Consider the following 12827-nt stretch of genomic DNA (forward strand, 5'->3'; position numbering starts at 1 on the left):
CTGCATTTAGCATGCCAGGCTGATGACCAGAAGGATGCAGTTTTGAATCCTACAATCAGATGACCCTGAGTTCACTACCATTGTGTGTCCTTGGGCAAGGAACTTTATCCCAGTTGATTTGGCATTTAAGAAACTACTTTTGTTGCTGTGCCATAAAACACCAAAGTTTAAACTGATACTCATATCTGTGAACAGACTTACAGGAGTACTTCAGCAAGAAAATTCATGGAAAACTGCCTGTAGTAATCACTACATTTCATTCAGTTGCTGCTTTAAGAATGACACAGCTACCACGAAAATCACTTCCATATATAATTGAAACATTAGCAGATGCTTGTGTGATAATTTTAGCTCATCTGGTATGCTTTTCTCTTAATTCCATGAGGTTTCATGGAGAATATATGAGAATCACAGATTTCAGCTTAACCTGCAACTAAAATTTGCATTTAGGAGGGAGATAATGCAAGTTTGGTAAGGTTTCTTTAAGAAAATTAATTTACTTGTACAAAATACATTTATTGTATCACCTCCATATACAGGTTACTCGAGCCTGCAAGCATGAGATCAGGAGAACTTTACGTCAGCGTGCCAAAAGTGTTGACCTTGAGCCAGAGATTGAGGATAATTGCATGGTTGACCTGGGCAAATTTTGTTCAAATGCAACATCTACACGGAGTGAAAAGGGAAAGGTAAGTTTGCACTAGTTTAAAATGGTTTTTTGTTAAGATCAGGGATAGCCATTTCTTCGCACCGCTCTGGTGGCCTAGTGGTTAGAGCATCCGCCTCAGATGCAGGAGGTCGTGGGTTCAATCCCTGGCCTAGTTAACCAAAGACTTATAAAAATGGTACTAACAGCTGCCTCGCTTCGCACTCAGCATGAAGAGGTTAGTGTTAGGACTGGTCAGCCTAATGTCAGAAAATTTGCTAGGCATCACTATAAACTGCAGACATTGTATGATATGACCCACATGAAACTACTGCCAAGCCATAGAACCAGGCCGCGTTATAGACTGAACCGTGTTATAAGCAACCAGATCAGTTAGCTGAAGAAAAATATCCATGTACCCAAAAAAAATTGCAGGGAGGAGGTGTAGGTAATAAATGCGGGCAGTAAAATACATGCTTCATTGGCACAGTTACCATCTTAAATTGATGCATATTAAATGAGAAATACACCTGTAGTGAAAACAGAAAACAGAGAAGACATATATAATAGTTTACTTTATTTAGAATTAATACATATACGTGAATACTGTTTAAATATACATGTCTAATGTATAGCATGGATAGTATCAACACCGTGTACTCACCAGCTAACCTCATCATACATTGAATCCACAATACAAGTGATTCCATCGAAAATATGCACATGCAGCTTTAAAATATTCAATAATTTTGTCACGGGTCATATTGGTCTGAATTCAGTGGGAAAATGTAGCACAATCATGTAATGATTGACAAAGCATTTACTTTTCAGTACGTCTCAAGTCGGTAAAAGTTAGTTTTCATTTTAAGCTGCCGTTGGTAGTGGTCGTAAGTATAAACTTTTTCCCTACAAAAAGAAAACTTTCACGGCACAGTTAACATGTTCCAGTCATGTTGGAAAATGCAAAAATCCATCAGATTCCATCAGTTTTATTTAAGTTTGGTACTGACATCCTTTGATGAAAAGTTCTTTGTTTTTATTGAAAGATTGTAGTCGGCTTTCTTTGGTGAAGGGTGCATGCGTTATTGAAGTCACCGCTAAAGGACAGCTTTGGAGGACCAAACAAATGCCCATTCCTTATTGTGGTGGCAACATCAAATAATTGTATTGCATGATTGAGACTGATTTTTTTTTCCATTCGCTGAGTACGTTTTTATAACAATCAGTGCTTCAAAGGTTATCAGTTTCCTTTGAAATCTCAGCAGACTATTTCATCTGGGTACAATTTTAAAAAGGAATTGGCCATCGTTTGGACTATTCTAGTTACTGTCCTTCCATGCCTATTGAAGAAACCAATAAGTAAGATGTAGTTTTTATTTTTATTTTTTAATTTTTTTTACATTTGTGGTAGCAGCATGATGCTGCCTTCCATGCATACGTCTGAAAATTAACATAGGGTCAACAGACGATATAGACGCAGGTGTTCTGGTTTGATGACAGGGATTATTACAGAAAATGTGAGTTTTCTGAAGGATTTAATTCTGAGTGAAAAGAAGAGGAATTTTACTTACCATCCACATACAAATGTCAGTCTTTGTAAATATATTAAATACTAGCGAGCGGCCGAAAATCCGATGAAAGATAGATTACAAGATAATACCTCGTCCGGTTGATCTCCGTTACCAGAACTGTCAACAACAAAAAAGCGGATATTGCGTGACATAAAGTACTCATGCACTGTTTAGATGGTTTGTCAATATGGACAAAGAATTTGTTTATGTAACAATAGATAAATTTCAGTGCATTTTATATCCTGTTTGTGGCTTCCTTTCAAGGGGCCTCTGAATTTCTGCACTCCAAACCAGTGGTTGTATATAAAAGTTTAAACAGCCAACAATGTTGCCAACAAATAAAAAAAGCCACATGGTATGTTTTGCAGCCAATAAGGAAAAACAATCCAAGTTTGTGATATTGGCGAAGACCTACGCTATACCAGAATTAACTTTATATGCGCTTTTTTCTTCTTTTTACTTTTAAGAAGAAGAAAAAAATACTTTTTCATGTATGAGAAAAATACTGTTTCATGTACAAGAAAAATACATATAAAATTTCAGGAGCCAGGCCACAATCGTCTTGTATTATTCATACGCGATCTTTCCCCAAAATGAAAAGCAACTTTTTACTTTTTTTTTCATACTTTTTAAGAATTTATTTTGTGCACAAGTAAAATACATGTATATGAAATTTTGGGAGCGATGTCACGACCGTGTTATATCCGAATTCATGTTATAACGGAGCACGCTATAGCGGCGTCACACTGCAGAATGAAGAAATAAATAATGAATGATTTTGGTAAAAAAACACCGGTGACAGATCCAAACTGCATGACGATGAATGGTAAATGAAAACATCATGAAGCAGAAAGGCATCATGAATGGATTTGAAAATGGATTATTTTCAGGCCATCACTAAATTTTCAAAGTTGAAAGCCCTTTTGAGTGGCAGTCTTGGATCAGGTTCTTTACTTTGACTGACAAACTTTGTACCACTATTGCCTGTGATGTTGTCCTTGTTAAGGCAGGCATCAACAACCACCATTGACATGCTGACATTATGACTGGTGGTTTTATCAATACAGTTTTTATCTGAGTAAAATAAAATAAGAAATAACATTTTCTGATAAAACTAATACAATTATATTTTTATATGTCTGCCATAAGGTAGAGTATCTTATATTTTTAATTGGTAGGTCCATCTGTTCCCTGTTTGATTCCCACATAATAACTACAGATCTCAGTCATCTATCCAGGGCTTGGGTGGCTGAGTGGTCTGATGCACTTCACTTTATAAGTAAGAAAAAATGATCACCCTTGTTGGTTTGAGTGTGAGCCTTAGCTGATATGGGTATTTGAGAAAGTTTGCCATGAACTTCTTATGGGTTGGTGGTTCTTAATGGCATTTTCCCTGGTTCTTCCTCTGTCGGTGGGGCCCCGAGTGGCCAAGTGGTCTAAAGCGTTCTCCATTATGGATCACTGCCATCTCACCTCTGTCTGCATGGGTTCAAGTCTCGGATTCAGCCAATGTGGGTATGTGAGAAAGCTTGCTAATAGCTTCTCATGGGTCGGTGGTTCTTTCCGGGGTTTTCCCAGGTTCTTCCTCCACCAATAATACTGGCCACCATGTATAGCCTATCATGTGCTGAAAAATGGCATTAAACCCTACAACAACAACAAATCCTCTGTCAGTTCAACTGACTGCCATGTATAGAGCTTATCATGTGCTGAAAAATGATGTTAAACCCACAACAACAACAATCATCTACCATTACTAAACTTTGAGGTAGAGATAGCTTACATTTGGGATAGAGAAGAACCATATTGATTTTTGGGGCTCAAAAGGTCAAAGGTTAAGGTCATAAACTGAAAGGGAAAACTTTCCAAACAATAACTTGTGTACCAGATGCTTTGAATGAGCATTGTAAATTGCTTGTATTTGAGATAAGAGATGTTAATATGGAGTCCAATGATAAAGGGATGGCATGGGTGCAGAGTAGTCCAAGGAGCTCACCTTTACAGATAACTGACAGATCTCACCTGTTTGCATGAGGTCGAGTCTCAGCTTGACCAATGTAGGTATGTGAAAAAGACTTTGTGGGTGACTTATATTTGACACAAGGAAGAAGCACTATTCATTTTGAGGTTAAAGTCAAGGCCACTAGAACTGAAAGTCTGATTTGCACAAAACCATTTCAGATTTGTACCACATCCCACCCCCAGTCAATTTTATTGATGTGCATATTGGCAAATCGCTTTGCTGCCACAAGATTTTGCTTTTCTGTCTTGTTTTAATGTATGATGACATCTCATTAACATGACTAGTTTCCAAGTTTTTGATGGATTGCTATGAAACTTAGGAAGGATTTTTGTCATTTCCTGAAGATGTATACATCAACAAATCCGTTTCCTTTTGCAATGTTTGTTTATTGCTACATTTTTACATTGTAGCTTTTTGTTACACATTCTAATAGTGCAACTAGTCTTGCAGTTTTTGATGCATTGTAATGAAACTGGCTAAATATTTTGGTCATGATATGAAGATCTGTCTTTGACAAATCACTGGTCACTCAATTTTTATTAGAGTTACTGCCATTTTTATCTTGTAACTAAATGCAGTGTATGTTACAATCTCATTAATGCAGCTAGTTCTCAGTCTTGATGGATTGCTATAAAATGTTATCGTAGTCATTATTTGAATATGTTTGTCAGAACTGTTGTCATATTTGCGATGTGGCTGTATGACCCAATCTTGTTAGTATAACTAGTTTTGCCATTTGTAATGGATTGCCATTAAACTTCGTAAACAGTTTGTAGCGTGTGTGTGTGTGCTTTGAAACATGGTACCTATTATCTTCATGATCTTAGCATGCACAAATTAACAAATCTTTGGTCTTCTGTACTGTTTGTAGGAGTTATTGCCCTTTTTGACTTGTAGCTGAATGCAAAGTATGACATAATTTCTTAATGTAGTTTTTGTGTGGATTGCTTTGAAGCTTAGTACATGTTATGGTCTTCATTAGAAGCTATGTTTGATGAGACATCACTGTACTTGCATCATTTTTAGAAGATTTATGTCCTTTTTTATTTGATTTTTTTACTATTGAGTATTATCCATCATGAATACGGGTGGAGTTCTGTAGGGCTGGGGGTAAATTCATGTGAGCAAACTTCTCGGCAATAATCAGTATTTTTTCTTAAGAAAAAGTCTTTGGTTTAGGATCACTAAAAATTCCTGCTTGCAAGGTCTGAAAACCCTCTATTAAATTTTCTTTGACCTCCATTGTAGGAGATAGCTTGTCTGCAGGATCACTTTGACCAGTTGAGGGATGACTGTAAAAAAGCTGTTGGTAACTTCACAGAAGATGAGGATGAAGACATAGAATTGGACAACATCTTGATGCGTTCATGTACTCCAATGCTGAAAAAGTTTTGTGAGGTAGAGTTATAATGCCCAGCAAAGAAAGGTTAAAAAACATGTAACATTAGGGTTACCTATCATTATGTGACCTGAAAAATCATAATGTAGCAGCTAGAGGTGGTACTTTCCAAGTGCATGTATATGCCATGTTTTGCTTTAACAATATTGAGCACATACAGTTAAATTCACTTTTTATTTATCAGTGTATCTCTTCCTACATTAACACATTAACCCCTGGTGATGAGTTTACGTGGCAGGAGGTAGTAGCCTACTGCTGAGCTCTGTAGTGTCATGGTCATGCATGATACACTAAAGTGGGTGGTATTATAGAAAGGTAGACAGATGTAGCTCTACAGTGATACCAAATAATCTGGAATTTCTAGTTGCACTACAAAATACAGAGGGAAAAACCTTATTTTTTACCAGATTTTTTTAACCCAAAATTCGCCCGTGGTCGAAATCCGATTTTGTGTCCAGATTTTAGACTTTTTGGTCTCAGATCTAAGGCAGATTGGTATGAACTGCAAACAGACAGATCTCACAAAATACTTTTTTCCTTCTGCATAATATAATTTGAGTAGAAAGTCCAGATCATCTGGTATCACTGTAGAGCTACATCTGTCTGCAGATCTTTTTAATTTTACATCAAGAATAATAAATTATAGTTTAATGGATTATTGTGTATCCAGATTCGTTTTGGTGAACATAATAGGATATTTTGATGAAGCAAGTGTAAAGTCTATTTACTATTTATGTGTTTTGTTGGTATATTCAATTAAGTTTCAATGTACCAAATAGATAAGACTACAGTTCATATTACATTTTTCATTAAAGTAGACTATTTGACATTAAGTAATTTTAAATTTAATTTGCACAGGAACAATAGACGAATTCAGTCAACCATAGAAAATGTTATGCTACTTAAAGTCATATACATATCAACAGCCTAGCTTTTGCTCAGTTGTTATTCCTGTGTCCTTGGCTACAGTTTGGAGTAGGTTTAATTACATCTACCCCATGCGGAGGAGGTCAAGGGAGCTAACTTTTGTATTTGTAACTGGTATTTGAGTTCGTACATTCTTGGTTGAGATTTTACTTCATGCTCATATGCTTGTATATTTTTTTTTACATGCCGTGTACGTCAGAATTCACCAAGGATCATGAAACTTGACGAGTTCTACTTTTCATTTCAGCAGTAGTGAAAAATGGTTGGATATGTGCTGTGTATAATTAGGGCCTGAAATTTTTTAACAAAATCTTAACCCCTCCCCCATTTTTATGTTTAATAACTAAAATGCTATGACTATTCTGTATGTGTGTTGCAGTTTGAGATGGGAAGAGACACAGATGCATCAGATGTAATGAGCTGCCTTATAGAGCATAAGCATGATGCAGAAATGGATCCTAAATGTGCTGCAGGCATAGAACACCACCAGCTGGTATGTTTGATCACTAATTAGCAGGGCTGTATCCTGTAAAGATATAAGATAGAATGTTGATTGAGTAAGTTCTAATGTTTCATATCAAATAAGCTTCTTGGCTCTGGTGACATCAATTAGTTGTTTATGAACTGTTTGCAATATTAATGAACATTTTTTTGGATTTTTATAGAGAGAAATCATTATGATTTTTAAATATTTTTTATCACATGACTGCTGTGTTATTATGGTTTATTTGTTTGACATAAAATGCTGCAGTAAAAGCCCATGTGTCATAAATGCCATGATATGAATGAATTAAAGCAAATGTATAATATTGGAACAATTTGAATGTGTTTCATTGTAATTTTGCTACACTGTACAGTAGTTTATTGAAATAAAATAATTCAGTTTTGCCATGTCATAAAACTGTATTCATTTAATTGAAAGTTATGAAACTGTATAATTTAAAAAGTTTGCTTGCAAAGACTTGAAAAAAGTTAGAAAATCATTTTATAAATTTCACTTGAAAGGACCATGTATGCAAGATACTATTTATTTTTTTTATCTTAGTTTTTATCTTAGTTTTGTGCAAGTATTTTAATTTCAGAGTAAGCCTTCATTATATTGTCTAGTCAGGTTGTATTCACCAGAAATAAGGCAGATGTCAGAAGGTCTCTACGGAAAGAATAGGGTCAGTGTACTTACTGAGAACCACATACAAACTGGGAAACACATGTTATAATAATATTTTCGTTATCGAATTTGTAGTGTTTCAATACATACATCACTAGTGGAAAAAGCTCCTGAATTGATGAATATTATGAGCTGTACTACACTTAGAAAAATCCATACCTTACCACAGGAAAGAAGGTTTCGTGTAATAAAAAAAAAAGAAGCATCTTATCAGTAATAAAGTATGTCTAATGCATTTTGTTTTCTGAACCTTTTCAGCTGATATGCATTTACTCTGATTTCAGATAACTCTAAAAGATTACAGATTTAGTCACAAGTTTAAAGAGGCTTGCAAGGAGTCTGTTATCAAGCATTGCAACAGAATGACAGACAAGTAAGTACTGTATAGCTGAGTTCAGTTAGGAAACCTCAGTGTGGCAAATTCAAATTGTTTCATCATGATCATTAAGGGAAGCTTTTCAGTTTGTGGCATCCAAAACATTAGCCAAAGACTGCTTCTTAAATTAAGGTTGTGGTGTGTGGGATGGAGGTGGAATGCAGAATTTTGTGACTTTATGTCTATTCAGTGAAAGACATGTAGACTAGTTAAAGTGAGTGTTGTATATAAATAATTTTTCAAAATGTTTGTATTTTTGGTACTAATCCACATGGATTTAGTCGATTTATGACAAGAATTTTAACTGACTGTAGATCCAGGTTAGTAGCAAAAATAAATGTACAATTTTCATACAGTGTGCTCGAAGTATATAAATTACATTTTTAAGCTCAGATTATGCTTTTTTGCCCCTTATATTAGTAATAATTATGCTTATAACTCTCTGGGTGTTGGCATATATTGCCTGGAGATCACCCTGTCCCAGCATGGACACACTCCCCTATTTTTTTTACATCCTGCTTCACAGGTTGTTTGCTACATTTACAAGAGGTTAGCTTGCCAGCCCATTGATTTCAGTTCAATAAAATGTTCACAAGCACCATCTTCTTTGAAAAAACATTGTCTTGGGAAGATCCAGCCTTCTCCACATCACAAAATATTCTTCAGGCCTCCATATTTTCCTGTTCCATCAATGGAATGGCCTCATACAGAGTTTTTTAATCACCTCATCTCTTTTTAAAAATCCCAAAAGCCCAACTTTTTTGTCACCCACACTTTTTTCATAATTGGAGGGTCATAGTCACCATCTCTTCATCATTGATCCATTACACTTTAGTGTCTGCTTTATAACTTGAAAACTGTTTTGCAGTTACAAAATGAGACTTGGTATACTCATATATCCTCAGTTAAAAGGTGTGTTACCTTATGCATCGGGTCCTCGAGTGGCCGAGTGGTCTAAAGCACTCACCGTTATGGATCACTGCCATCTCACCTCTGTCTGCATGGGTTCAAATCTTGGGCTCATCCAGTGTGGGTATATCAGACCTGCCAACTCTTATGATTTTGCTGTAAGTGTTACAACAATTACCCTTAAAATACGGACTTAAGGCATACTAGCAAAATCTACAGAAAAATTATCATTGCCAAAAAATCAGGACATTTGGTTCATCCGTGTTTTATTTGGATCCGGGTTTCATCTTAGTGAAATTAGTCAGGGAACCAGACAAACTTTACAGCAGCACCCCAGACTCTTTAAACTGTACCTATTTGTTCATGCTAAGCATCTGCATGATCAAACTGTTGATTATAGAATTTTTTTAAATTGTATCCAGAAAGAGATGCATGTTTAAGACGAAATTGAAAATAAGCTTCTAGAAAAGTGTTGATAATCAACACAGAAGAATAAAAAGGAGTATTCAGATTCCTGTGAATAAAAGCTGGAAAGGACACAATTACGTTTATTGGACATCACGTGCCAATTTGAGTATGTCTCGTGGTGGGAGATAAGATTGCCGTTGTCATGTGAAATAGAGAAGAATTTCCAGGAACTATGTCAAGTTGAGAGATACAACAAGCCATTGAGCTGCATAGGGTTTGGAACTAGATTTTGTGCAACTGTACCTGGGGTAAATAAAGTCTACACGTACTTGACAAACTTTTCAGTTGAACATAATGTTTATCGTTGCGTCAAACTTTTAATTACATTTTCCAGCTTTACAGTAGGAGTTATTTATATTTTGTTACATCTTACTGAAAACTGGTCAATGTTACGGAAGAAAATCAACTGCCTTACTGAGACGGACTCGTCAGGGTTGGCAGGTCTGGTGTGTGAGTAACCTTGCCAGTAGCTTCTCGTGGGTTGGTGTTTTTTCTGGGGTTTTCCCAGGTTCTTCCTCCACCATTTATCCTGGCTGCCATGTGTAACCTATCTTGTGCTGAAAAATGTTGTTAAACCCTATAACAGCAACAACCTTCCACATCAGGTGTTCTATCTTTGAGATCAAGGTCATGATTCGGTATTATTTTTTTTCCTCCACTTTCCCTCCACTAAATAATTTTACAGCCATTTGAGATTTGGAGATGAAATTTAGTACATGTGTACATCATCATTAGGTGTTTCTTGAGTCACATTGGATCCAGTCTATAACGTAAGATTTGTTTGTGATTAAATCATGAAACCTGGCATACATGCACATCATAAATAGAAGGTGTGTCGTGTACCATGTTTGAGGTGCTGTTTTCAGTCATTGTCACTGCTCAGTATTTTTAAGACTTCCACCACACTTTCCATTCCACTCTATTACATTTGATCTGTTTGAGATTTAGGAATGAAAGTTTGTATACTTACATATGATCATTAGAAGGCATGTTGTGTTCTGCTCTGGCAGTTGTATCGTCAGATTTAGGGATGAAACTTTTTACTTAATACCTTATCATTCTTTCACTTCATGTCATGCACAGAATTCTTGGTCGTATCTTCACACTTGTCATGGGTCAGTTTTTTAACATTTCCATAATACTTTCACTTCCTCACTGTGATTTATACATCATTTATAGAGGTGTTACATACCACATTGGTGGCCCAATCTTAAGTTTCAGGTCACGTGTTAATATATTATGGGGTGTTTTTTTCATTATACTTTCCTATCATTCTATAACATTAGTCATTTTCATTCTATAACATTAGTCCTTTCTTCTGAGTCAAGGTCACAGTTGTATATTTTATTTTAGTTTAGTTTCTGCTTTATATCTTAAAAGATGTTTGAGGTTCAGGGGTGAACCATGGTACATTTGTGTTATCTATTTTATGGTATTTCATTGCATCAGTTTTATCAAGATCAGGGTCACTGATCAATTTTCTTCCCATTTCTGTACGAAAATGTCCTTAGAGATAGAGACACGAAATTTGGTTACCTTCCAAGTGTGCCTAGTAACTCTGCTGCTCTGTTACAAGGGTCATAGCCAGATTTCATCATTGTATACTTTTGGTGATCTCACCACAGTAGGTGGTGGAAATAATTTCCTGATTGTTTTTGTTTAAAACATCTTCTTTAGTCAGGTCAAGCTGCAGACATATTGCATTACTTGAAAAGGTATCTTGAAGCATCAGCAGGTATTTTCTTTGCACAGTGACACTTCCCATAAATTTCCACTCAGCTATTTAAACCATACACCCATCTTTTACACTGCAGTTCCAGATGATCACAAAGACATCACGGCTTGGGAATGTTGAATCCTTCATCTTTGTGCATAGACATGAAACTGCTTGATATGCAACAACTAATTTGCAAAGTCAAAATGATTGTCTTCATTTGGTCTTGATGGCTCTATTTTAGCAACCTGAACGTAGCTTAAATCCCATTTATTTCCTGAAGTCAGTCTCACATTTGTCTCATATGCCTAATTGTGCCGCCCAACAAATTCATTCTCTAATGCCATCCAATAATCTCTAGCTTATGTAAAGAGGATTATTCCTCACCACATCCATGCTGATACAAGACGATCACAAGGCCATCCTCAGACCACACCCTGTATCTTCCTACTTATAAATTTCGTATCCAGAAAATAGGGTGCCAGAAGGGTAAACCTTGTGCCAATCCAGTGATCAAAGATTCAATATCTGCAGAAAACATCCATTTTTGACCTAATTTCTGTTTTTGGCAGTCTTTTTAAAAAAATTATGTCATACCCATTTTGCCGTTATTCTGATAGTGGGGTTCTTCATATGGGGTGGGGCTAAAAACAATTTTAGTTTTATCTGCCTCTAGAATGTCTCTTTGGGATAACCCCAGTGGCTCTCCCCTCAACGTGAAGACTTAAAGATTTGTATCCTAGTTCTTTGCTTCCTGAGTCTTCCTTTCAAAGTTGAAAATCCCTGCGCCCTGAACAGCTGGTTCACACTCCACCCCCACCTCATCACTCTCCATCTTCATTAGCAATGGATACTTTACATATCAAATCTGTGTTGAGATTATGTGATGTTCCATCTCGGTCAGTGAAATGACTTCTGTTCTATGGCAGGTATACTGCCGAAGGATCAAAAGCCAGATGCCACTGTCTGCATGGATATTGGCACAGTGGCCACCTGTGCCCATCTCATGCCCTCCTTCCAAGTGTGGCCCTTTCAGGAGCAGTCAATACATATCAACTTCCTTGAGATGAATACCATATCAAATGCCATTAGATCATGTCAAACACCTTATGTCATGGTAGGAAATGTTATCTGAAAAAGGGTGCTCACATTCTTCTTGTTATCATGACTATTGACTTTAAATTTAGAAAACAAGAACCCATTCCCCAGACCTCCGCTTTTCCAAATGGGATTTTCTAAAAATGGTGTCTGTTGACAAATCTACATTGAAGTCTTTGACATACCAGGCATGCTCAAGTTGTCTCTAGACTCACCATCCTGACAAATCAGCCTATCCATGCCCCTTGGATTTCCGTCAAACCAGCACCAACTGAAATTGTTACTTCTGGTCCTTTTATTGAAGTGGAATGCCATCACCATAATCCTTGTCTCACCAGCAGGTCTGAAAGCCTGGGTAGCCAATGCATTTTTCCAGATTTGAAATGATTTTTGCTAAACATCATTCCCATTACCCTCAGATTGCCAGTCATGCAGAAATAAGAAAATGTGAATGATTACTCGCCTAAATTAGGAAGTGTCACAGATTAGCTACCACATTTTAATATCAGAGATTCTCAAAACTTTTAT

General features: G+C 36.4%; 1 protein-coding gene across 1 annotated transcript in view; it reads left to right on the plus strand.

Annotated features, from left to right (window-relative positions):
- The window catches only part of LOC149780916 (Golgi apparatus protein 1-like), a 220331-nt gene that overhangs the window by 101933 nt on the left and 105571 nt on the right, over positions 1–12827 (plus strand). Inside the window, exons 11-14 of the mRNA XM_089938010.1 lie at positions 540–689; positions 5489–5638; positions 6946–7059; positions 8019–8107. Coding sequence (XP_089794136.1) covers positions 540–689; positions 5489–5638; positions 6946–7059; positions 8019–8107 — 503 coding nt within the window. The remainder of the gene's footprint in view (positions 1–539; positions 690–5488; positions 5639–6945; positions 7060–8018; positions 8108–12827) is intronic.

Source organism: Sinohyriopsis cumingii, chromosome 16, assembly GCF_028554795.1.
Source record: "Sinohyriopsis cumingii isolate HCF-2022 chromosome 16, ASM2855479v2, whole genome shotgun sequence".
Classification (NCBI taxonomy): domain Eukaryota; kingdom Metazoa; phylum Mollusca; class Bivalvia; order Unionida; family Unionidae; genus Sinohyriopsis; species Sinohyriopsis cumingii.